Raw genomic sequence first — 23,250 nt, 5'->3', positions numbered from 1 at the left:
TTCCCCTGGGGCCCGCCAAACGACATTGTTTAGTCGACGGGACCCGGAGAAGGCCAACTCTGTGGGACCTTATCTGCCGCTGGGATGCCATGATTTAAGCTTTTAAGATACAAACCCAAGTTCATGATTCTGGGCAGCTAACAATAATTAAAATAGCATAATAACCATAAAAGTGAAGATACAACAATGCACATATAATCTGTAACCAGAGATAAAATCAAATGCAACAATAACATATCAATCTAAATGTTGCAAAGGCTCGATAACACTTCCAAATTCCCAGGCCTGGGATGGTCTGAGCAGAGTTTGGACTACCTTCTCTTCCAAGCCTATGATTCCACGATTTCCACCTCATTTTCCGGAAGTTTGGAAATGGAATGGAAGTGGAGATGCTCTACTACAATGATGGCGAACCTATGGCACAGGTGCCACAGGTGGCATGCGGAGCCATATCTGCGGGCACACGAGCCGTTGCTCTAGCTCAGCTCCAATGTGAATGTATGTGCCGGCCAGCTGATTTCTGGCTCACACAAAAGCTCTGGGAGGGTGTTTTTGGCTTCCAGAGAGCCTCCGGGGCTGGGTGGGTGTAATTTTACCCTCTCCTGGCTTCAGGGAAGCCTTTGAGGCCTGAGGAGTGTTGTGGTTCAGCCTGAGTCAGATGAAAGACCAGCTGCATCTCTGCTGGCTCCATGCCCGGGGGAGGATGAGAGCGAAGAGGAAAGTGACGAGGAAGAACGACCTGGGAGCCCTGGGGAGGGGCTCTCTCAAGCCAGTAGCTTGGAGTCTCTGGAGTCATTAGATGACGAAGCACAAGCTATCATTAGTATGCGACAGAGACACATAGATCAAAGGAGGAATCAACTGAATAAATATTATCAGCGTTGAATGAGGAACACCAGGGGGTTGGGTGTGATCCTCGTTAGCAGGTGTTCTGTCTGGGTTCCCCCAGACCTCAACACCAACTGGAAAAAACAGCCAGACACTCTGGTAAAAGCCAAAAGTATTTTATAGCTGGAAAAAATAAGCACAGAGGAAAACCTGTTCTTCCCAACAGACAGGCTATAATACGTTACAGCAGGGTCCTGATGTCCAGACAATACAGCAAGCTTCTTGCTGGCACCCCCCCCCCCCCCCAAGGTTTCAATAGTCAAAGGCACAAACCAGGATTCCAAGACGCCAAAGTTCACAGCCAGGTCCCACGACTCTCAAAGATAAAACTCCACAAGCCAGGAAGGGTGGGTCTGCCTTTTAGCCTTTCCCAAGAGCACCACACCCAAACCCAGCTGTTGCCTCGTTAATGCTGAAAGTACTTAGCCAATTGATTTCTTCTCTGAGTAGCTCTTCTTTGTCGCAGATCAATTATGGCTTGTGCATTTTCCTCTAAGGAATCCAGGCTGCTTGCTGGGGAGAGCTCCCCCTGGTGGGACTCTGGCTGTCCTCCCTCTTCTTCAGCCTGGGATTCCTCCTCCTCGTCTGTCTGCACCTCCTGTTCCTCATCCTCTCCCTCTGAGCTGGAAACCGACAGAAGGTCAGCCGTTCCCTGAGGGGCTCAGACGGAACCACAACACCAGGGAAGGGTTTATAAGGCAGGCAAACTCTTTCGACAGCGTGGAGTGTTATCAGAGTGGAGTTGCTGTATCTGCCTTGTCTCTCAGCGTTTCTGTTCCTGGCTCGTGGCCCAGCAGTCTTGAAGACCCGTGGGAGGTGTATGTCTGTTATCTCACCAGCCTCGTCTTGGCATTAAGGATCCTGTGTTTCTGTCTGAAACACAGGATCCTTATCTATTTGGAGTTCCAGTGTTTTCCTGATTTGTAAGGACATTTTCTGTTGGCTTCTTTTTTCTTTACCATTATAAAACTGTGTTTGGATTCTACCAGTGTGTCTGGCTTATCTTTTTGGGTTGGTCATAGCTTCCGGAGTGACCCAGACAGAAAAAGGAGGGTGAAACACGAGCCTACTGGGCCCACCAAAAGTTGGGAAACAGGCTGTTTCTGGCCTCCAGGGAGTGTGGGAAGATGTTTTTGCCCTCCCCAGGCATTGAATTATGGGTGTGGGCACTCGGACATGTGCGGTAGCGTGCGCACACAATCTTTCGGCCCCTGAGGAGAAAAAAGGTTCACCATCACTGCTCTACTACTTACCTTCAGATACTTGCAATCGAGCCTCGCACACCTCGGCCCATTTCTTCTACAGCCAGCAAGGCTTTCCTGAAGGCCTCTCTAGCCAATAACAGACTCTGGATAGATTTGGAGCTCTGTTATGGGCTGCAGAAGTCTTGCCTGCTGCAGAAGAAGTGGGCCGAGGTGTGGGAGGCCAGGCTGCAACTGTCCAAAGGCAAAGAAGTTTATGAAGACCTCTGACAGTGAAAAGGAGGCTGAAGGTGATGCATACATGAACTTCCGGGTAGCCCAGGGTTCAGGGTTCATGGTTCAGGGTTCAGGTTCGCCAATCGCCACCACTGTCATTGCTCTGTGACAAAGTAAGTTTTATGTTCATCATTAAAGCATATCAATTAAATGCTTGTACCTTTAAGGCAGCCATATCTTGTTTAAAGTCCTCCTCATAACAACGAGCAAGGGTTTCAGGGGAGATTTCCATCTATAAAAAAGCACCAAGTGATTAAGTCATGTATCAAGTGTAAGAGCTAACAGAGGTTATGAAATCAAGATATAACTAAGAGGTCAAGCCAACTGTTCTTCTAATGAACTAATGTTAAAAAGTTTAAGAAACACGGGCCTAAAGAATCTCCAAGATCCATTCCAACAGGACTTTTATGATTTAATTTCATATATCTATATAATATTAATACTCTGATTACTTAACCTTTGAGCAAAATGGTACATAATAGGGCAAAACATTTTCAACCAAGATAGCTCAAATAGACCAACTCACAGAAAGCATCCAAAATCCGGAATCCATCTCCCATAGAATTGAAATTTGGTAAATTTTATAAAACATTTTGTACCATAAAAATTACCACAAAGTATTTTATGACAAAATCCAAAATGTCATAAACATTAAATTCCTTATGTCTTGACTGTGCTGTACAATTCAAGATGGACTACTTTCAAGGCAGAATTTTTCCATTATTTTAGAAACTCTGCCATTGTTGAGAGCACCCAATAAGGAAATTTCTCTGAAACCCAACAAGTCACAGGTTGCCCAGTAATACCTACAGTATATAATTTTGAAATATATACAATTTATTCAGAAAGTATTCAGAATGCTGTTGAATGTAGCCATGAACAATCTGACTGCTCCTTGGAGTTCTAGTCATCACAGGGGCCCCTGGTCACATAATGTTTATTTCTAGCATTCCCTACTAGCTGTCTATGAGCAAAGTCAGGAACTTGTGAACAGTTTGACATCCCTATACTATGATCCCCTTATATAGAGCGCTGGTGAGACCCCATTTGGAATACTGTGTTCAGTTCTGGAGACCTCACCTACAAAAAGATATTGACAAAATTGAACGGGTCCAAAGACGGGCTACAAGAATGGTGGAAGGTCTTAAGTATAAAACGTATCAGGAAAGACTTAATGAACTCAATCTGTATAGTCTGGAGGACAGAAGGGAAAGGGGGGACATGATTGAAACATTTAAATATGTTAAAGGGTTAAATAAGGTCCAGGAGGGAAGTGTTTTTAATAGGAAAGTGAACACAAGAACAAGGGGACACAATCTGAAGTTAGTTGGGGGAAAGATCAAAAGCAACATGAGAAAATATTATTTTACTGAAAGAGTAGGAGATCCTTGGAACAAACTTCCAGCAGACGTGGTTGGAAAATCCACAGTAACTGAATTTAAACATGCCTGGGATAAACATATATCCATTGTAAGATAAAATACAGGAAATAGTATAAGGGCAGACTAGATGGACCATGAGGTCTTTTTCTGCCGTCAGTCTTCTATGTTTCCATAGTATTGAATATTGTGTGGAAAAGGCTCCTTGTGGAAATCAAGCTGGCCCCTTTTCTGTTGGTTTTCTACCAGCTTCTAAAATATGAACTTTGTCAGAGAACTTTCTCCTGGTTTGACTTGTTATTGCCATATTTGATTCTCTTACTACTTGTGTACTTTCGTGTTCTTGTATTATTTTTGTTTCCATTTGGGCTTGGTTTTATATTGTGTTTTTGGGTGGTTTTTGACTGCATTGGCTTACCAATATGTTCAAGTAAATAAACAAATAAATTTCAAGTATTTTCAGCTTATATAAAAATCAATTCAAACAGATGGATTGTATTTTACTCTCTAAGTTGGACATGATGCAAATAGCACAATACAAGAGGAGTACTCATTTCACGGCAGATTTTATATACCACGCAATAAAACATGTATAAAGAAATACACAATATAAAATAGATACACATTCTGAAAACATGCTTAAAGGCTTGTATACTTACCTCATGTGCTCTTTTAATTATTTTATCATCTATATCTGTAATCCCCATCACCATCACTACTTCCTTTCCAAATCTCTTTGTCATTAGTCTACGAATGACGTCAAATCTTACATAGGAACTGAAATACAGAGAGAAAAATCATGAACGTGTTAGGGAAGACACATCTTTTATACATTCTGATCATCATTTTCAGCTCCCTGAATATATCCAAAATATATTAGAATGGAATCTTGAATAGAATAGAATAGAATAGAATTCTTTATTGGCCAAGTGTGATTGGACACACAAGGAATTTGTCTTGGTGCATATGCTTCTCAGTATACAGAAAGAAAATATAGATTTGTCAAGAAACATGTGGTACCACACTTAATGATTGTCATAGGGGTCAAATAAGCAACGAAGAAACAATCAATATTAATAAAAATCTTAAGATACAAGCAACAAGTTACAGTCATACAGTCCTAAGTGGGAGGAAAAGGATGATAGGAATGATGAGAAAAAACTAGTAGAAATAGAAGTGAAATAGAAATGGAAATGGAAATACAGTGTTCCCTCGATTTTCGCGAGTTCGAACTTCGCGAAAAGTCTATACCATGGTTTTTCAAAAATATTAATTAAAAAATACTTTGTGGTTTCCCCCCCTATACCACGGTTTTTCCTGCCCGATGACATCATATGTCATCGCCAAACATTCGTCCACCTTTAATAAATATTTTTTTAATAAACTTTAATAAATAAACATGGTGAGTAATAATCTAAATGGTTGCTAAGGGAATGGGAAATCGCAATTTAGGGGTTTAAAGTGTTAAGGGAAGGCTTGTGATACTGTCCATAGCCAAAAATAGTGTATTTACTTCCGCATCTCTACTTCACGGAAATTCGACTTTCGCGGGTGGTCTTGGAACGCAACCCCCGCAAAAAGTGAGGGAACACTGTAGAAGATTAGAAGTTTTACTGTGACATAAAATGTAGGTTTTTTGCAATAGAAAAGCTTCAGGATTCTGAGACCTATCCTGCTTTTTAATTTGACATCAAATCTGCAACAAACACACATATGACTCTGATAAGATGCTTAAAATCACCTACAGTTGAAATTAAATTAAGGCAGTGTTACTGTCATACTCAGAAAGATGGCTTATCTGAGAGGTAGAAGCTGATTGTGCATGGCTGGTGAATGGATAGGAGACACAAGGTATGAGGGAGAGATTTAGTGCACAATCAGCAATAAAGCAGAGATTGAGCAAGCAAGCAAGAGAAAAAGGCTGTGTGAATGCACACATGGTGATTAGGCACATAGGGTAAGAAAACATAGTGATTAGGTGGCTGAGACAGAACACATATAATAATAGGTGGGGGGGTGGAGAACATCTTTTTCAGATACATATTTTAAGTAATACTAAAGCCAGGAACTGAGCAAAATTTATAGCCACTTGACACAAAAAATATTATCCCATATTTTCTTAATTTCAACAATATGAAGATTTCACTTGGTGGGTAAGGAAGGGAGGAGACATTTTACCATTGCTATAGGGAACAACTGGGAATCAGATACTGTATTTCCTACAAATCCTACAGGTATTTATAAGATGCCACTCAACTTTTTTTCTGCCTCCATAACTTTACCTGATGTTTGAACTGCTAATGCACAGAAAGGAATTGTAAGCAACCAGGCTACAAAATTCAAGGCACAGGTGGCATTTCTATACAAACATCAACTATTTTTAACTATAGCTATTGTGAAATATAATGTTATAACTATGGGTTGGTTTTTCTAATTTTATTTATTTACAAAGCAATCCTACACTTACATACAGTGATACCTTGTCTTACGAACTTAATTGCTTCCAGGACGACGTTCGTAAGGTGAAAGATTCGTAAGACGAAACAATGTTTCCCATAGGAATCAATGGAATAGCGATTAATGCGTGCAAGCCCAAAATTCACCCCTTTTGCCAGCCGAAGCGCCTGTTTTCGCGCTGGTGGGATTCCCCTGAGGCTCCCCTCCATGGGAAACCCCACCTCCGGATTTTGCGATGCTGCAGGGGAATCCCAGCATCGCAAAAATGGGCGCTTTGCTGGCAACGCAAATGCTGCGATTTCGCTGAGGCTTCCCTCGCTGGGAAACCCCACCTCCGGACTCCCGTTGCCAGCCGAAGCGCCCATTTTCGCGCTGGTGGGATTCCCCTGCAGCATCGCAAAATCGGGAGGTGGGGTTTCCCATGGAGGGGAGCCTCAGGAGAACCCCACCAGCATGAAAATGAGCGCTTCGGCTGGCAACGGAATTCCGGAGGCAGGGCAGCCTGGCAGCGCCGGCGAGTTCATAAGGTGAAAGTAGTTTGGAAGAAGAGGCAAAAAAATCTTAAACCCCGGGTTCGTATCTCGAAAAGTTCATATGACGAGGGGTTCGTAAGATGAGGCATCACTGTATTCTGAAATAAGCTCCACCACTAACATGCAATAACCAGGATGGTAAACTTTCTTTAACAGGCAATGTGAGACCAGTCTCTTGTTTTGATTAAGCCCTAAATAAACAGGTCTAAGTTTCTGATAAATAAGTAGTTCAGTCATTTTTATTTTTCTTGAAGTTCCATTACTGTTGAAACAAGGCAATTTCTACTTAGAAAATACAAATAGTCCTTATTTAGTGACCACAATTTGAACCAGCAAGTTGGTAATTAAGGAAGGCGATTGCTAAGTGAAAATGCTACTTGGTTATGATCTTATTTCAGCTTCCCTTTGCTTTACAGATGAGCAAACGTAATGGATTTGAAGATTTATTTATTCATTAGATAGATTAATATTATGGTTCACTCGGTGACTAGGATTGACATAGTTATTTTTCCATCACCATTATAACTGCAGTCACTAAATGTGTGTATTCAATGCTCATAACATAATTTTATATGCCTAATAAAATATATATCAAAAATCATTACATTCATATTATCTACTAATCAGATAACCTGGCATTATTTAACTCCCTAAAATAAAATTATATATTTTATTAAATATAACATTTTGATACATATTGGTTATAACCAGATATATATTAGGTAAACAGTCATTATTAGGTATGAAGTCAGTCAATTGTGACATTTTCAAGAAATCCTGGCTTAACATGATTGCCAATAGGTTTAATGTAGCCTATCATCTAATGTTCCAAATCACAGTTTCTCCTCTAAATCTGGGTCCCTACACAGTCATCTTAGGTATTTCAGTGAGTTTACATTGGTGATTTGGAAATGTCTCATGATAAGTAAGTCAAAAATATACCATACAGCAAGTAGATGAATTATGGGTTGCATTCAAAGTTGCACTTTGCATTAGATACCGGTAACAAAAATATTCAAAACAAATTTACCCTGCTCCAGAAAAGAGAAAAGTATAGAAGCTAACCTGACCTCAGTAAAATAAGTTGTTCCAAAATGAAGAGCTGTACCTACCCTCCAATTTCTCTTAGGAAGGGCACCTATAGCATCCTTTGTCAGCTGTACCATATAAATAGGACTACCAAATTCTACTTAAGGAAGACATTGAAAAAACTATTCTGTATTTGACTAGGTCCTTGCTTTAACCGCTTCACTCATAGCTGGAAAAATAAGAATATTACAAGTAATAAAATATTTCACCTAATCTTTCAACCAGAGTAAGGCACCCCACCCCACCACCTAATATACAGTGATCCCCCGGTTATTGCGTCCCCGACCATTGCGAACAGGCTAATTTGCGATTTTTCAACCCGGAAGTCAAAACACCATCTGCGCATGCGTGCCCTTTTTTCTATGGGCACGCATGCGTAGATGGCGCCGGGCAGATCAGCTGCTGGGCGGCTTCCCTGGGTCTTCCCCCTCTTGCTGGCGGGAGGGCGAGCGGCGGGCATCAGCAAGGAGTTTCCCCACCGCCCACGCAAACTCCTCGCTGCCGCCCGCCCTTCGCCCGCCCACGCCGTTCATTCTCGCCGCTTCCCAGCTGAGTCCTGAAGCGAATTCGCTTCAGGACTCAGCTGGAAAGCGGCGAGAGCGAGCGCCAGCGAACGGCTTGTCCGCCGCCTGCCTGCCCGCTAGCAAGGAGCCGAAGATTGGGGGCGGCGCGGCTGTTTTAAAACGTCGCCGCCGGCATGGGGGGCTTGCCAGCACCCCCCGGACCCCCAACCCGGGTTTGGGGGGCTGCTAGGAAGCCCCCCATGCCGGCGGCGACGTTTTAAAACAGCCGCGCCGCCCCCAATCTTCGGCTCCTCGCTAGCGCTGCGGAAGTAAAAACACCATCTGCGCATGCGCAGGTGGTGTTTTTACTTCCGCAGCGCTACTTCGCGAAAACCCGCTCGTTGCGGGGGGTCCTGGAACGGAACCCTCGCAATGATCGGGGGATCACTGTACTGTATATTAAAAAATCCTTTTCTCCAAGTCAGATGCAGAGCTGTCCATGTGAAGGGGGGGGGGAGTGGGTGTTAGAAAAGACAAGGTGCCATCACAACAAATATAAAAAGGGACAGGGCTTTGACCCTGTGTCATGGACACCACTCTGCAAACCTCCCTGGTCAGATAAACCAGTCATCTGTCATGCTACATCTCATCTTCATCCTTTACATGTCTTTGGCAAGTCTCTATGTAGTTTCTTGAGATTAGTGAACCTATAATGGGACTTTCATTCTGAATAAATACAATATCAGGGTTAATTCAACTAACGTTTGCTTTTTGTTGAAAGAGCAAATCAATGCTAATTTATCTAATAAAATAGTAATTTATAGGGAGATCAAGAAAAAGGACAAGATAAAAATCTAATAAACAAAAATAAACAAATGGCAATTGTCACACATCTGCAATTTCAGCAGATATTACAAAAGAAGGCTGTAATGGCATTTGCATGCACCAGACAAATGTCAACATTTTATTACGGAACACAATTTGCTATGGATGCTGCTGCTAATTTTAATCTATATCTAGAGACGTTTGTGGGGTACAAATGTAAATAAAATTAAAACTCACCAAGCATGCCCAAGATGTGCATGATCATATACAGTGGGCCCACAGCTGTACCTGCAAATCAAATTAAAGTGGCAAAAAATCAGAGAAAAGTCACATGGCTGAATAGTTTTAAAGGCTCAACATCAGCCACAATGACTGACCCTAGGTATGACATAATCTGGTTATGGTGATCTTGCTAGGGAGATTTCATTAAAAAATATATTTTGAGAGTCATATTTTATTGGTCACACTAAATCTGCTCAAATTATCATTTTAATTAGGGCCTAACTAAACAATGGCAATTTTCCAAAGAAGAGAATACTGTATAAAGACAGAATAACAACATGCAAAGACTAAATCACTTTTAGATTGGAAGCCCCGACCACTCACAAATCATTATCTTTGATGTGCAAACAATAAGAGTTTGGATTTTATTTTTACCATTTCTTTGTCAAAAGCAGCCTTACATAACATTAAGTCTTCCAACTAATTTGCAATCATGGCAGGTAATAATTATGCACACTGCACATCACTACAACACCTATCGGTAGTATCATCTAGTCAATCTTAGATGATAAAGCAGAAGATGACTAAAGGGTCCCTAGATTAAGATAATGACAAACCAATTTCTCGGTTTTGGCCAAGTAAATGATATTAGTATGTCTGTAAAGTTTTCAGGAACTGATAACTTATTTTTAGGCCAAGAAATCTGTTGGCAAATGTTATTTAATGCTATGTTTACATTTTCTGCTTTTCTGTTTTAAGTAATATCTGAGCAAAGCTCCAGAAGATCACTAAATGACAGTAAATATGGACATTCAATTTTTTTTCTGCCATCTAATTGCTGTCCCTAATTTCCCAGATCAGATATGGTACACTTATTCTACCAGAACTCGGCCCACGATTTTTTTCATCTAAAGCTATTCCTTGGTCTCTGCTAACATTTCAGGTCTTTGTCCTCCTGCCTTCTATCCGCTTGACAATTATCTGATGGGGTTCTTTTTTATTTGGAAGGTAGATACCATATTCCTATTTCATCGCAAGGTCAAGTTTAGGAGAAAGGCCACTAGGGTCTTGGGAGTTGGGACAGATGAACTTCCAAATTCCACAAGCCAAACACTGCCATTTTAGGCTGCAATCCCCAATTAAGAGCCCCATTTTATTCTACTACCTTTTAAGAAAATTAGAAAAGAGGGATATAAAAAAGTTGTTTTTAATTGACCAATCCAGTTCTATAATACTGTACTATACTGCTCAAAAAAATAAAGGGAACACTCAAATAACACATCCTAGATCTGAATGAATGAAATACAATATTCTCATTGAATATTTCATTAGCACAACTATTCCATATGTACAACAGCATGTGAAATTGACTGTCAATCAGTGTTGCTTCCTAAATGGACAGTTTGATTTCACGGAAGTTTGATTTACTTGAAGTTATATTCTGTTTTTTAAGTGTTCCCTTTATTTTTATTTTTTTATTTCCTTTCCATTGAGGCGCCCTATAGTTTTACAAGCCTTAGGTCAAGGAAACCTTCAACAGGAGAGGCTACTCCCACTGCCCCCCACCCCAACATTTACTACATCTCCACCAGCAACGCGATAAGTTTGTTTCATTGCTTCTAGAAACTGCCGAAGAGGAGGAAGGGAGGGCAGATTTGATAATTTAAAAAAAAAAAAATTACCAAGTCACCACGTTGGCATTTCTCAGAATGAGGGGCTCTTTGCTTCTGCTCAAGCTGTTATAGATCTGGATCCCGGTTTCTTGGCCGGTAGGCTTGATCCACTTGGTCCCGACCTCTGGGCTAGTGCACGCAGTGCAACTTCTCCTGCGGGAGCCTTCACCCAGCGGCAGGCGCTTCCTTGGAGCCCCGATGGCCACCGAAGACAACCACCGACGCACGGCCAGCCGCTGCAAAGGAGAAGCAGCGGCGTTCAGGCAAGCCCCGCCAGGCCGGGCTAGCAAAGGAGCGCCAAACATGCTTCCGTCGCGGCGAGGAGGCGGCCGCCGTCGCCGCCGCTGCAGCGGGCTCTACTATTGCTTGCGCGGAAGAGACGCGCAGCCCACTCGGCTGCGAGATCCCCGGCGCGTTGTTACTCCTCCTCCCACCCTCCGCCCAGCAAGAGGGAGGGGCTCTCTCGGCGCCGCACAGCCCACGCCGGCGGTAGCAACAGTCAGCGCCGGTTGTTCCGCCGCTTGAGGAGGAGCGGTAGCTACAGGCGGAGCCCAGCAGGAAAAGGAGGAGCCGTCGTGCTTCTTTGCCTACGTTCGTAAGGGAGAGGCGGAGGAAAGCGTTCAACGATGGCTTTTCACAAGATTACCCGATTCTCCCCAAAACTCCCGTTCCAGACTTGCCGGTGACCTTGAAAGTTGCGTTGTTTCCCAGTTTTAACTCGCAAAAAAGAGAGTCCCCTGCGGAGACTGAAAGTAAAGCTGGTGCACGTTTTCCAGGGGAGGCGTCCGATCGATTGCTTTTGAGTTAAGCATGAATTGCAAGGGGAAGGGGAAACGTATGTGTGTATAGGTGCAAGCGGTAAGTGGTTGTAGTTACCACAGACGTAGGCATTCGCCCTTTTCAAATCCGAGATAATGTGGCTAGATTTACTCGGAAATAAAACTCGCGGATAAAATTCACTGGGTGGATTCTTGCCAGGGGAAAATCCGGGTTCAGTCGCTATTGGCTTGCTGGATGACTTCCGCCAGTGTGGCTTTAAGTGCTACTCAAGACTTTTACGAGGGAGGATGAAAGTGATTGTTGGATCCATGTCTGCCACCGTGAGCATCTTCGAGGGATAGGAGAAATAAAGGCTTTAAATAGCAGCTTAAGACTGGGTTGAAACAGTAGAAACCCAGATTGCCTTGTCATGCCTATCCCACGTTGTGATTGATTAGTTAACCAGGTTAAGATAATCTGGCTTCTTCATTGACTTTGCTTGTCAGGTTGCAAAAGGTGACTGCATGACTTTGAGACACAGCACTGGTCATAAATATGAACCAGTTATCAAGCACCTGAATTTTGATTGTGTGATCATGCAGGTGCAAAAGTCGTAATTGAAAAACCGTCATAAGTCACTTTTCTCAGTGCCATTGTAACTTTGAACAATCACCAAATGAGCTTATAAGTAGAGGATTACCTCTACACACATACACACACACACACAAACTTGTGATACCTTGCTTGATGTAATTCTGAATGAATCCCAATATACTGTACATGGTCATAAGTACCATTAAAGTCACTGAGTTAATACACTGGAAGTGTGTTTTAATTGTATTAGTATTCTCTAATTTTATTTAGACACAAGTCAGGATGGCTTACAACTAAAACTATGCATCTATGAGCTGAGGTGGCGCAGTGGTTAGAGTGCAACGCTGCAGGCTACTTCAGCTGAACTGCTCGCTGCAATTCAGATCTCACCAGGCTCAAGGTTGATTCAGCCTTCCATCCTCCCAAGCTGGGTAAAAGGAGGACTCAGATTGTTGGGGGCAATATGCTGACACTGAAGTGGTATATAAGTCTTAAGTGCTATTTATATTTATAGAAATGAAATAAAAATACAGTACTACCAAAAAGAAAATATTTATTGCAATCATTTATATCCCAGAATTATCCCAAAATTTTTAAGCCAATAATTAAAAATAACAAAGCTAATAAAAAGCTTGAAAATTCTGCCCCTTAAGCCTGGAAACAAATAGCAGTTGTCGTTTGTAGCCCATCCTTTATCTCTAATCCTAGATCATATGTATGAATGTGTGTCTATGCATTTATAGTCTAAAATAAAGTACTGAACAGACACGAATCTTACTAAAATTGACTGAATGTAACTAATAAAGTATAAGACTATTAATGCAAAACCTCTTATACATCTATTTTTGATGAAACAAATCAAGTTGAATGAAGGTTTGCAAGTCTGTTTTTCTTATTTGAAACTAAATTTATGCCTAAGTCTACAGATTGGCCAGAAAAAAATTCCCAAGTTGAAAAAAAATCTCATTCAATACAATTATGGAAGACACACAAATATTGTAGTACATTGCTCCACACAAAAATAACTTCCTATAAATCCACAAGCATCATTTAAAGCTTTCAAGGAGGTTTATGGTTTTTCAGAAATTTTTACACAAAGTATTTCTGGGTGTAGGTACTTAGCTACTATTGCTATTTCTAGCAAACAAGAAGCAAATCTTACAATAAAAACTACTGAACACAAATGCTGTTTATCATTTATAAAAAAACCCCTCCCTTTCTGGTACCATATGTATGATTGTGGATTAAGCAGCATAGTGAAATTGTGTCACTGAGAAACATACTTTCTAAGAGGAGGGCAAATCCATTCCTTGTTTTTTGAGACTTGGTATGAAACAAAAGGAAGCCTGTTAAAAAGAGCTAGTTTTATCCCTTATCCCTTTTTTTCTGGTTTTTATCTGTTGGGAGGAAAATTGTGCTGTTTTCCCCTATCTGCTAGTTTAGTCTACCTGCATTTGCATGCTTTCGAACTGCTAGGTACCCACAGCATAATCACCGCAAGGATATCACACCAATCTGGTGTGCAGATTGTCTGCAGCAGGCAAAGAAAAAAATTCAGACATTTGATTCAGCATTTATTTATACTCTGCTTTTATTATTTTCACATATAATTCAAAACAGTAAAGATATCCAACATGCCTTCCAATTTTCCCCATAACAATAACCCTGTGAAGTGAGCTGGGCTGAGGGGAAGTAATTGGTTCAAGGTCACTAGTGGTGGGCCCCTTGATTTTTTTTTAAAAAAATGATTTTTTTAATGTATTTATTTATTTTATTCCAACTTCTGTGGAGTTGCTTTTACAATCTATTTTCTAGAAAAGCAGCTAACTCACCTCTTTCTTTTACATAGACTGTTTTCTCTATTGACTGAAGGATAACTGTTTCAGGGAGGATCACCTGTGGTGAGGATACTATTTCTCACCTGTGGTGAGAATGTAAAACAAACACTACCACAATCTACACTACAGTTTAGTGGTTAATGTACTGGCCTGGAAACCAACAGGCTGTGAGTTGTAATCTCACTTTAGGCATGAACATCAGTTAGATGACTGAGCCAGTCATTCTCCCTCAGCTCCAACCCACCTCATAGGGTTGATATGGAAGAGGAAGGTATATAATGTCAACTTGTCTCCTTGAAATATGTATAATCAAGGCAGGCTAAAAACCAATCTATTCAAATCCTCATTGTGCAATCTCTTATTATCAGTGTATAATCTTACATTTTGAAGTTTATATGCCAAAAAGGAAAAGTTTGCCACCACACACCTGTTTGGCTATAAACACAGCAAGTTAATGTTTAAGATGTAATATATGAATATCATGGTTGCAAAAACAGATCAACATTCAGTGGTCTGAAAATTTAAGAATGACTCTCCATTACACTGCCTATTTCACCAAGGCATCCCTTTTCTTCCACCTTCTGTCAGTTTTACATCCTCAACCATTTTCAAGGCAGTTGTTTTTAATGCGGGCATCTGGCAATTTACATCTATTGCTAACTCCATATATCTAAGTTGCCAGTGCAGTTAACTACTGGCTTTAAAGCTCGGCTTCCTGATGTTTTCTCTCTTTGTTCAGTTTTTATCTTTACATCAACGTAAATCTAATTTCCAAAAAGCAGGACTACTTAGGTACAGTACATGGATTTGAGTTTAGGAGGGTACTGCAGGTGGATAAATTCAAATAATAAGTATCCTTTACTCATCAGGGCTGAGGAAAGCAACCAGCTTGTTCCACTTAAGATACTCTTGTTTTCTGCAGCCGAGTGTGCTTTGATTTTCAGATCAGGCAATCTTAAAAGCAGGGGGCTACCCCACCCGAGAGTCCAGGAGCCATTATCCGGGCGCATGCGGCATCACACAAAAAAGGGGGAGGAAAAGGAAACGGTTACAGGGAAATGTAGTCTACTTTTCTTTTTGCATCTTTTCGTCCTCCATTTTATCCACAAGTCTTGAATTTGCGCATGCACCGCTTTTTTACTCGCCTCCTCTTTTCCGGCTCTGCAACCCGCAGCCTGTGACTGGATTAGAAAGCAAAGGGGCGGGAAACAAGCCTGACAGCGGATTGGGCCCTCCGGTTGTCAGTGTGGGATTATAATAATAGAGGCAGTGGCTAACTTCAAGCAGGGAAGGAGACGGTCTCCTTTTTTTAACTCAACTCCTGCAAAATTGGAGAAACGAAACAATGCAGAGGGGAGCCAACAGCCTCTCCGGGCACCAAAGTGGCTGAGGAGGCCCCTCAAGTTCTTTGACCCAAGTTTTAGGCCCGGCCGCCCGACAAACCCACCACCCCAACTTCTTACCAGCTCTGCCCGTCCTCCCTTCTCGGCGGTGCTGCTGAGCAATGCAAAGGCTCCGGCGGGAGGAGTTCGGAATGAAACGCCGCCCAACTTCAGACGTCTCTCTCGTTTCGCCTTTGGCCAACGCGGCCCCGGTTTCCCGCTCCAGCAGAGGCGGCGCGACGCAGCCCCCCCCCCCCTCGTTTTTTTAAGTGAAAAAAAAAAGCTGTACAGTATTGCGTTTGCGACCCCCCCCCCCCCTTTCCTCCGCCCCTACGTCAGAAAACTGTCTTTGGGCATGCACAAAACCCCATTCCCGTGCGGCTCCCCCCCTCCCCCGCGGTCTCACTTCCTTCTGGGGAGGAGGGAGAGCCCGACACAACTGTAGAGAAAGCAGCGCATTGAGCTTCCCGGCTGTTGCTGCCGCTGCCGCTCTTGGGGGGGGGGTTGCAATGGGAGTGCTGCGCAGGCGCACTAGCTGGCGGGGTTGAATGTTTCCCAAGTGTTTGAAACTGGTATTTGGGTTTTCCACGTTGGATCAAGTGCGGCGTACAGAGCGAGCTGCATTAAGATCACCGGCAGCCCAGGAGCAGCGGGCACGCACCGGGAGAGACGCCGCTTCTGCCTGGCATTTTCTTTTTTTTACCGCGCGGATCTTACTTGTCTGCCGGGGGGAGGGGGGAGATCTGTGTATTATTATTATTTTACACCGTCTTCTCCCTTTCCACCCTCCTCCCCTCTCTTGTCCACACACACTCGCACGGAGACGCACACACATCCCTCTGATTGTTCCTACCACCTCCTTGGTGTGAGTTACCGACAACGACAGCCATTCAATCAGCTGCTACCGCCGCTGGAGAGAGGACTCGCGGACTGTGCGACTGCCTGTTCGGGGGAAGAAAAGATTCAGATGTAGCTTTTCTGGTGTGTGTATGTGTGTGTGTGTTTTTCGGTTGGATCGAGGAACCGGAGAGAGAGAGAGGCACCGAGGCGGCGGAGGGCTGAGTCTCTGCCATTGGGGCTGCCGTGCTGGAAAGGAAAACTCTCGCCCATTGGGGTGAGAGGACGAGATACACACAGAGAGAGACATATACATACCCACAATTTTTCGGCCGGATGAAAATGTTGAATCCTGGCAACGGGGAGCAGCTCCATTTAGCGAACTATGTGGAGGATTACCTGGAATCGATCGAATCGCTGCCTTTCGATCTGCAGAGAAACGTCTCCCTGATGAGGGAAATAGACGCCAAATACCAAGGTAAGAGAGCTTTTCTCCTTTATGTGTATCGGTGGACGGGAGTCTTGTGTAGAAGCCACCTCGGCTTGCCTTGTTTGTGGAGATGGTCTCTCGGGTCCCTTTCCCTGCGCCCCCCCCCCCCTCCCGATCTTGAAACCGAGGGTTGGCTTTTATTATCAGGATTATTTATTAGTGAGAAGAGGAGCGGAAAAGCAAGGAAGAGTAGAGAAGGGGGGGGGGGTTGCTCTGCAGGGATACCCAGTTCTTTTTTATCCCCTCTCGGGGCGGAACAAAAGGTCTTTTCCTTTCGGTCCTCGGCTCTCGAAAGCCAGGACTTGGCTTTCTGAGGTGTAAAAATACTGGACAAAAAGGCGGCGGCACCACCACCGAAGCGGGGCAGAGGAGGGGCAGGAAAATCCGGACGCGTGGGGCAACGGAGGCAGCTGTTTCTTTCTGGCTCCCCGACGAACAGGGGCTGCTTTGGGGGACGGTGGGACAGCGGCGAGGAAGGAGACCGACCAGGGCTCCACATTGAGGAATTTCTAGTATTCGCAATGGCTGTAGTAGAAGAGGGTGCTAGTAAGAGAGAGAGAGGGCGGGCGGGTGGATTAGCTGGAGTGTGCGAGGGGTGGGCCGGGCTTGTAGCCTTCGTTCCCTCTTTTTTTTTCCTCCTCCCCCCCCCCTCTCTCAATGGGGTTTTCTTTCAAAACGGGCTGCTCTCGCCCAAATTCTGCAGGGAGAAGGAGCGGAAAGTGATGGGGAACCGATTATATAAATCCCCGTGTGGGCTGGGGATGTGCGGGAGGGCCTCCCCCCCCTTCCCAAACTCCTGCCGCGTTTTGCAGCTCTTTTCAAAAGGGAGGCTGGATCCTTCCTTCCCTCCCTTTCTCAGACTCTGCAACCCGGGGAAATGGTGGTTGGAGTTAAAGAGCCGGAGAAGTCCTTTGTCACCGGGTGCTGTGAGGGGTAAAAAGGGGTGGAGAGCGGGTGAAAAAGAGTGCGACTGCTGTTAGTGGAGGTGACACCGGAGTGCCCCTGGTACGTCCAAACTCCCTTTTCCGCCTGTGGAGAACTGGAGGGGATGGGAACCGGCTATGTGTTTGCGGCGCTTAATGGAGGAGTACGATAGAAACAGCAAGTACAGTATTTGTTTTTGTGGTGAGGACTTAATATTGTGTCGCCCGTCCGTAAGACGCGCCAAAAAATAAAGCAGGCGAGTGTAAGAAAGGCGAGAGAGAAGGGGAAGGAACAAGCGTCAACTTGGGGTACGAACGGCTGTTTGAGGAGGGGTAATACGGAAGAGAGGAGGGTTGAAGGACAAGGGCGGGCATTTCAACCCGCGGCGAACACTCGACTGCGCTAAAGGGAGACGCCTCTGCGCTTGAGCTCTAAAAAGAAGAGAGTGAAAAGCGCCGTCACGGGGCTTTTATAGCTCCTCGTCATTCCCCGATTGTGCTCGCCACGCCTCCTTTGCTGTTATTGGTGAAGCTTCCCTCAGGAAGCTGCTTTGGCCCCGCCCCGTTGCTCAATGATTAGTACCCCCTTAAATTCTCTACCGATCTTCGCTTCGTTGTGACGCTGACAGGACCGAAGGGGGACAGGGAGGAGGGGGAAAGCGGCGGGCGGAGGTTTCGTACTGCCCCGGCTGCTCCTCTGAGATTGATTGGCATGCTAGTTGAAGGAAGAGTTGGAGGCGCGCGGTGACTAATGGGTTGATGTGGAAGATGAAGGCTGTCGTCTGCCCGCCCTCGGGACCTGATTGGAACATTGGCGTTCAAGAAGGTGGAGGTTGGTTTGGGGCTTTCCCTACTGATTGGTGGGAATAGTTTTTAGCTAGAAGGTGGGCTATTGGTTTAATTCCTTGTTCTAATTGGACGGTTTCGACCCAGTCGGGCTGTGGTGGGAGTGGCCAGACCTTGATTGGCCGGTTGGATGGTTCCTGCTCTTCGCGTACGTTCTATTAAAGACAAGACGTAAAAGAGAAAAACAGACACACACGCACTCACGCCTACCGCCACTTCCCTTCTAAGAACAATGGTCCTAGAAATCGCATCCTGTGGGAGGGGACGGGGAGGGCGTGACTTCGTTGCCTGAAAAGGAGACGGGGGAGGGAGAGGCAAGGGGAGGCGCTTCTGATTGGCTAAGAGTAAGCGAGGCAGCTGGAACGAACTAGGTCTTTTTTCGAATGTGGAAGCGGACGCGAGCGCACACTCACGGGGCGGGGCCTGAAGGTTCTTGTTTTCCCGCTCCCTGCGCGCGCTCTGATGGTTCAGCTCCACCCTCTCAGCGACGCCGCGGCTGCGGGGAGGCCTCTTGTGCTGTAGGGTGGCCCCGCCCCTTTATCCGCGAAATTGGCTGCTGCCCTGGAAGCGGGATAGGGGTGGGGCCTCTTTCGTCGTCGTCCCCCCTCTCGCCGCGCGTTGATTTACCTCAGGCTCCGGCCGGGGACTTGGCGGGTGAGGGAGGGACGTGCTACGCTGACCAGCAGCGGCTTTTTCCCCTTTTTTCTCCCGAAGCAGAGGCGTCGAGGCGAATCCATTTTTGTTCTCTTTCCTTTTGCGCAAATGCTGTGTTTCGTTCTTGGGGTTGATACGTAGAGGATCCGTTGAAGCCCCGGTCTAAAATAAAGACAGGGACGAAACGGCCATCACGGGGAGAAAGAGAGTTCGCTTCAGGTTCCAAGACTGGCGCTGGTTATGTTTGAAGAAAGAGAGTCAGCGGCGAGGATTTTTTGCATGTCAACAACACTGTATTTTTCTATGTTTTGCCTCTTTATTTAAAAAGAGACGGACATATTCCGACCTTGAAAACTCCATGTAATTTCCTCAAGATGGCTTACAAATAGTTCAAAGGGCAGCTCGGATTTTTAGAGTAAAAAACGGTGGCTTAATCTGCGAGCATATAATCAACAGAACCAAAGATAAATTGCACAATTTACATTCGCATGAATTATTACTCTATTGTAGGGGCTAATACATTAACGGCTCAGCTAGGTGGCAGCACCTTGCCAACCTTGCTGATTTTAAAAGCTAAATTCTTAATAAATAGAAATTAAATGGGAGGCCCCCAGGAAATTCCCAGTATTAGTGGGAAAACTCCTGCCCCTCCCCCCCAAATGAAAAGACAATTGTAAAACTACTAATGTGGTGCTTTAAAAGAGCATACATGTCCGTGGTGTGGCCAAGAAGCTGGTCAGTTTTACCTTTTTTACTTTATGCACACAGAAATATATATCTAAATAATGAGCAAAATAAACCATGGTGACTTGAAGCAGAACCTCTGAGTAAAATCTTGAAGCAACAAGTTTAGTAGAAGCAAACACTTATTTTATTTGCTTACCAACAATTTATGCCAACAATATTTTTATGCCCAGGCTCCTGTATGTATCTCAGTATGCCACAGTTCCTGGATGATTTTGTCTGGGATGGAAAAGTAAACAGGTTTGCACTTTCTTAGCGCCTGAATGTGAAGAGGTGCTATGGCTCAGTGGCTTAATGACACTGGAGATGGTCTCTGCTCCAGCAGTTCAAGTCCTAGCACTGCATGTTGGGGTAAGTTCCCGTCACTCACTTCAGGTTCTAGCCACTTAACAGTTCAAAAGCATGTTCTGTGTAAGTAGACGGTAGGAATCACTTTGGTAGGGAGAGACGTTGATGCTCTATGCATTAGATTTCTGCCAGCTCTGAACCTTCACAGCCATGACGGCTGTTTGCATGGCAACTATGGGGAGGGAGAGGTGATGCTGCAGGAAGGGTTGCTGGTCTTTCTGATAATAATAATAATAATAATAATAATAATAATAATAATTTATTAGATTTGTATGCCGCCCCTCTCCAAAGAGGCCAGCTTGCTCTCCTGTGGTGTATCTTGGGAAGTACTCAAGTGCTTCCTACAACAGATCTGGTACCTTGCCACGCAAACTATTACTCTGCAATAATATTTTGGTGTCTTGGCTAATGTAACAATGCCATATGCTAACAATAAATAATATGAATATGAGACTTCCAAGTGATATAGTACAAGAGCTATAGGTTAGATGTGAAATTCATTAAAAATCATTCTGAAAGAAAGCAGTAAGAAACCATATCTGTACTGTTGCCAGGGGGGGGAAAATATTTTCCTGAAATCATCAGCAGTCAAGCCCAATTTAGAAGAAATTACACATCTTGTTTTTCAAATAGTGGTGCTTAGAAGTAGAGCAAGTTACATGATGAAAAGTTTGGGGAGATTTTTATTTGATCAAACCTATTTGATGAAACTTAAACATTTCTGTGTTATGTACAAAGCTGACAAATAACAACCTTATTCTTTCTTTACAGAGATCTTAAAAGAACTTGATGACTATTATGAAAAATTCAAACGGGAAACAGATGCAGTACAAAAGAGAAGATTATTGCATTGTATACAGAGGGCATTGATTCGAAGTCAAGAACTAGGAGATGAAAAAATCCAGATTGTCAGCCAAATGGTAGAACTCGTCGAGAACAGAACTAGACAAGTTGATAGTCATGTAGAATTATTTGAAACCTGCCAAGAGACTAATGAAATCACTGGAAATAGTGGTAAGGCTAACCAAGACAAATCAAAGAATGAAACACTGACTCAGGCAGAAAAGCCCAACAATAAGCGATCCAGGAGGCAAAGAAATAATGAAAACCGTGAGAATGCTTCTAATAATCATGATCATGATGATATAACTTCCGGAACGCCAAAGGAGAAGAAAGCAAAAACTTCCAAGAAAAAGAAGAGGTCTAAGACCAAAGCAGAGAGGGAGGCTTCCCCTGCAGACCTACCTATTGATCCCAATGAACCAACCTATTGTTTGTGTAACCAGGTCTCCTATGGAGAAATGATAGGCTGTGACAATGATGAATGTCCAATTGAATGGTTTCACTTCTCTTGTGTGGGACTCAATCATAAACCCAAAGGCAAATGGTACTGTCCCAAATGTAGAGGAGAAAATGAGAAAACGATGGACAAAGCCCTGGAGAAATCTAAAAAAGAAAGAGCTTACAACAGGTAGTTTACAGATCAGAAGCAAATAAAGCCCTGAGAACTGATATTTATTTCTTGCCTCACCTTTTTGTTGAGGTTGCAGGATTGTAAAATGTATATTTTTAAAGGAGGTTATACATCAAACCATTCTTGTCATAGGAATGACAATAGGAAAAATGTTTGAGTTTTTTCCTTTGATACAGCTGTTAGCAAAAAAATGAACTGTTGGTCAAGACATAGAGCAAAATAAGAATGTTAACATGTAGTAATGTTCAGGTTCATCTTATAAAAACATTTTTTCACAAACTGGTAATACTTCAGTGAAAATATAGGCGGAAACCTGAATAACATTTTCCATTCTTCCTTGTAGAAGAATGTGGTCTTGTTTCCAAAAATTTATTCTGTAGTCTGAATAAAGCAGCATTGCCTTGCAAGTTCAATTAAAAATACAACCAAATGAAGAGTTTAGGGTGCTTAAACCACCTTATTTTAGTTAGGTTTAAACACACTTCACTCTGAATTGGTTTTATGGCTATTTACCTGGAAGTATGTGTTCTTTGTTTCAATTAAACATAATTCCAAAACTATGAGAGATCATCATACACCTTATTAATACATATTAACATTAAAGACCATTGCTTTCAATGGGCTTTGGTTTCTAAGACATGTTTATATCGGTGAACTTTTCTCATGGTGATTGATGCAGTAGCAAAGGAAAAGAAGTTACAGCATGGCTCCTGTTAAATGTGTCACTCTTAATAGCTCTCAATGACAACATGTTACAAGCTTATTTTTTAAAATGCAGAAGGTTAAATTTTACACAACATATTTTATATACTGGCCAACTACCAGAAAGGCCTTTTAAAAATGATTTAGTATATTTTGTATTTAACCAGAAAATGGTTTAGTAGTGAAACTTAACATAAATCAAGGCTTTATACTGTCACAGAATAATAGTGTAGCGGTCTTTACTTTGTATAAGTTGTACAAATGTACATTTCTCAAGTGGAGTTGCACTTAACTGTATTATAATTGGAAATGCATCTACATGCCATGATGTAGTCAATATGCATTTCCTTCTGTATGTATGAAAGTTGTACAGTTGTGATATTAAGGAATAAATTAAATTGAGTAATCCAATTCACACCTGTGTTTTCTTTTTCACTTTCCTTTTGTTGTTCCTTTAGTCTTGAATGTACTGGATTGTGAACATATATTTTAATCTCTGTACATTTAGAAAGATGTGAAAAGCTTTATTTATGGGATCAATATACCGTAGTCCTATAAAGAAGAGTGACTATTTTCTTAAGTAATTCAGCACTAATTTCTAAGATGTCAGTG

The 23,250-nt window shown here is 43.2% G+C and overlaps 2 protein-coding genes across 5 annotated transcripts in view; one reads left to right on the top strand and one right to left on the bottom strand.

Moving 5' to 3' along the window:
- Window positions 1-12,056, bottom strand: part of CARS2 (cysteinyl-tRNA synthetase 2, mitochondrial) — a 44,507-nt gene extending 32,451 nt beyond the window's left edge. Inside the window, exons 1-4 of the mRNA XM_070751163.1 lie at window positions 11,057-12,056; window positions 9,390-9,440; window positions 4,405-4,522; window positions 2,527-2,598 (exon numbers count right to left, since the gene is read on the bottom strand). Of these exons, the coding sequence (XP_070607264.1) occupies window positions 2,527-2,598; window positions 4,405-4,522; window positions 9,390-9,440; window positions 11,057-11,352 (537 nt within the window). The 5' untranslated portion in view covers window positions 11,353-12,056. The remainder of the gene's footprint in view (window positions 1-2,526; window positions 2,599-4,404; window positions 4,523-9,389; window positions 9,441-11,056) is intronic.
- A 1,923-nt stretch (window positions 12,057-13,979) lies between these two features.
- On the top strand, window positions 13,980-23,049 carry ING1 (inhibitor of growth family member 1). 4 transcript variants are annotated; one of them, XM_070751158.1, is made up of 2 exons: window positions 13,980-16,935; window positions 21,234-23,049. In XM_070751158.1, exons 1-2 carry the CDS (start codon window positions 16,794-16,796, stop codon window positions 21,935-21,937), a joined length of 846 nt encoding a protein of 281 aa, XP_070607259.1. In that variant the 5' UTR covers window positions 13,980-16,793; the 3' UTR covers window positions 21,938-23,049. The 4 variants fall into 4 exon arrangements, with proteins under 4 accessions (XP_070607259.1, XP_070607263.1, XP_070607261.1 ...); XM_070751162.1 differs by lacking the exon at window positions 13,980-16,935 and adding an exon at window positions 17,654-18,702; XM_070751160.1 differs by lacking the exon at window positions 13,980-16,935 and adding an exon at window positions 18,525-18,696.
- The last annotated feature ends 201 nt before the right edge of the window (window positions 23,050-23,250 follow it).

The sequence above is a fragment of the Erythrolamprus reginae genome, chromosome 4, assembly GCF_031021105.1.
Source record: "Erythrolamprus reginae isolate rEryReg1 chromosome 4, rEryReg1.hap1, whole genome shotgun sequence".
Taxonomy (NCBI): domain Eukaryota; kingdom Metazoa; phylum Chordata; class Lepidosauria; order Squamata; family Dipsadidae; genus Erythrolamprus; species Erythrolamprus reginae.
Note: the sequence above shows the minus strand (reverse complement) of the source record. Positions and strands in the feature narration are given on the sequence as shown.

Bases quoted from the DNA above. Each gene is read 5' to 3' on its own strand.
- ING1 (XM_070751158.1), top strand. From the start codon at position 16,794: ATGAAAATGTTGAATCCTGGCAACGGGGAGCAGCTCCATTTAGCGAAC. The intron at 16,936-21,233 runs GTAAGAGAGCTT...CTTTCTTTACAG, and splicing joins AATAGACGCCAAATACCAAG to AGATCTTAAAAGAACTTGAT.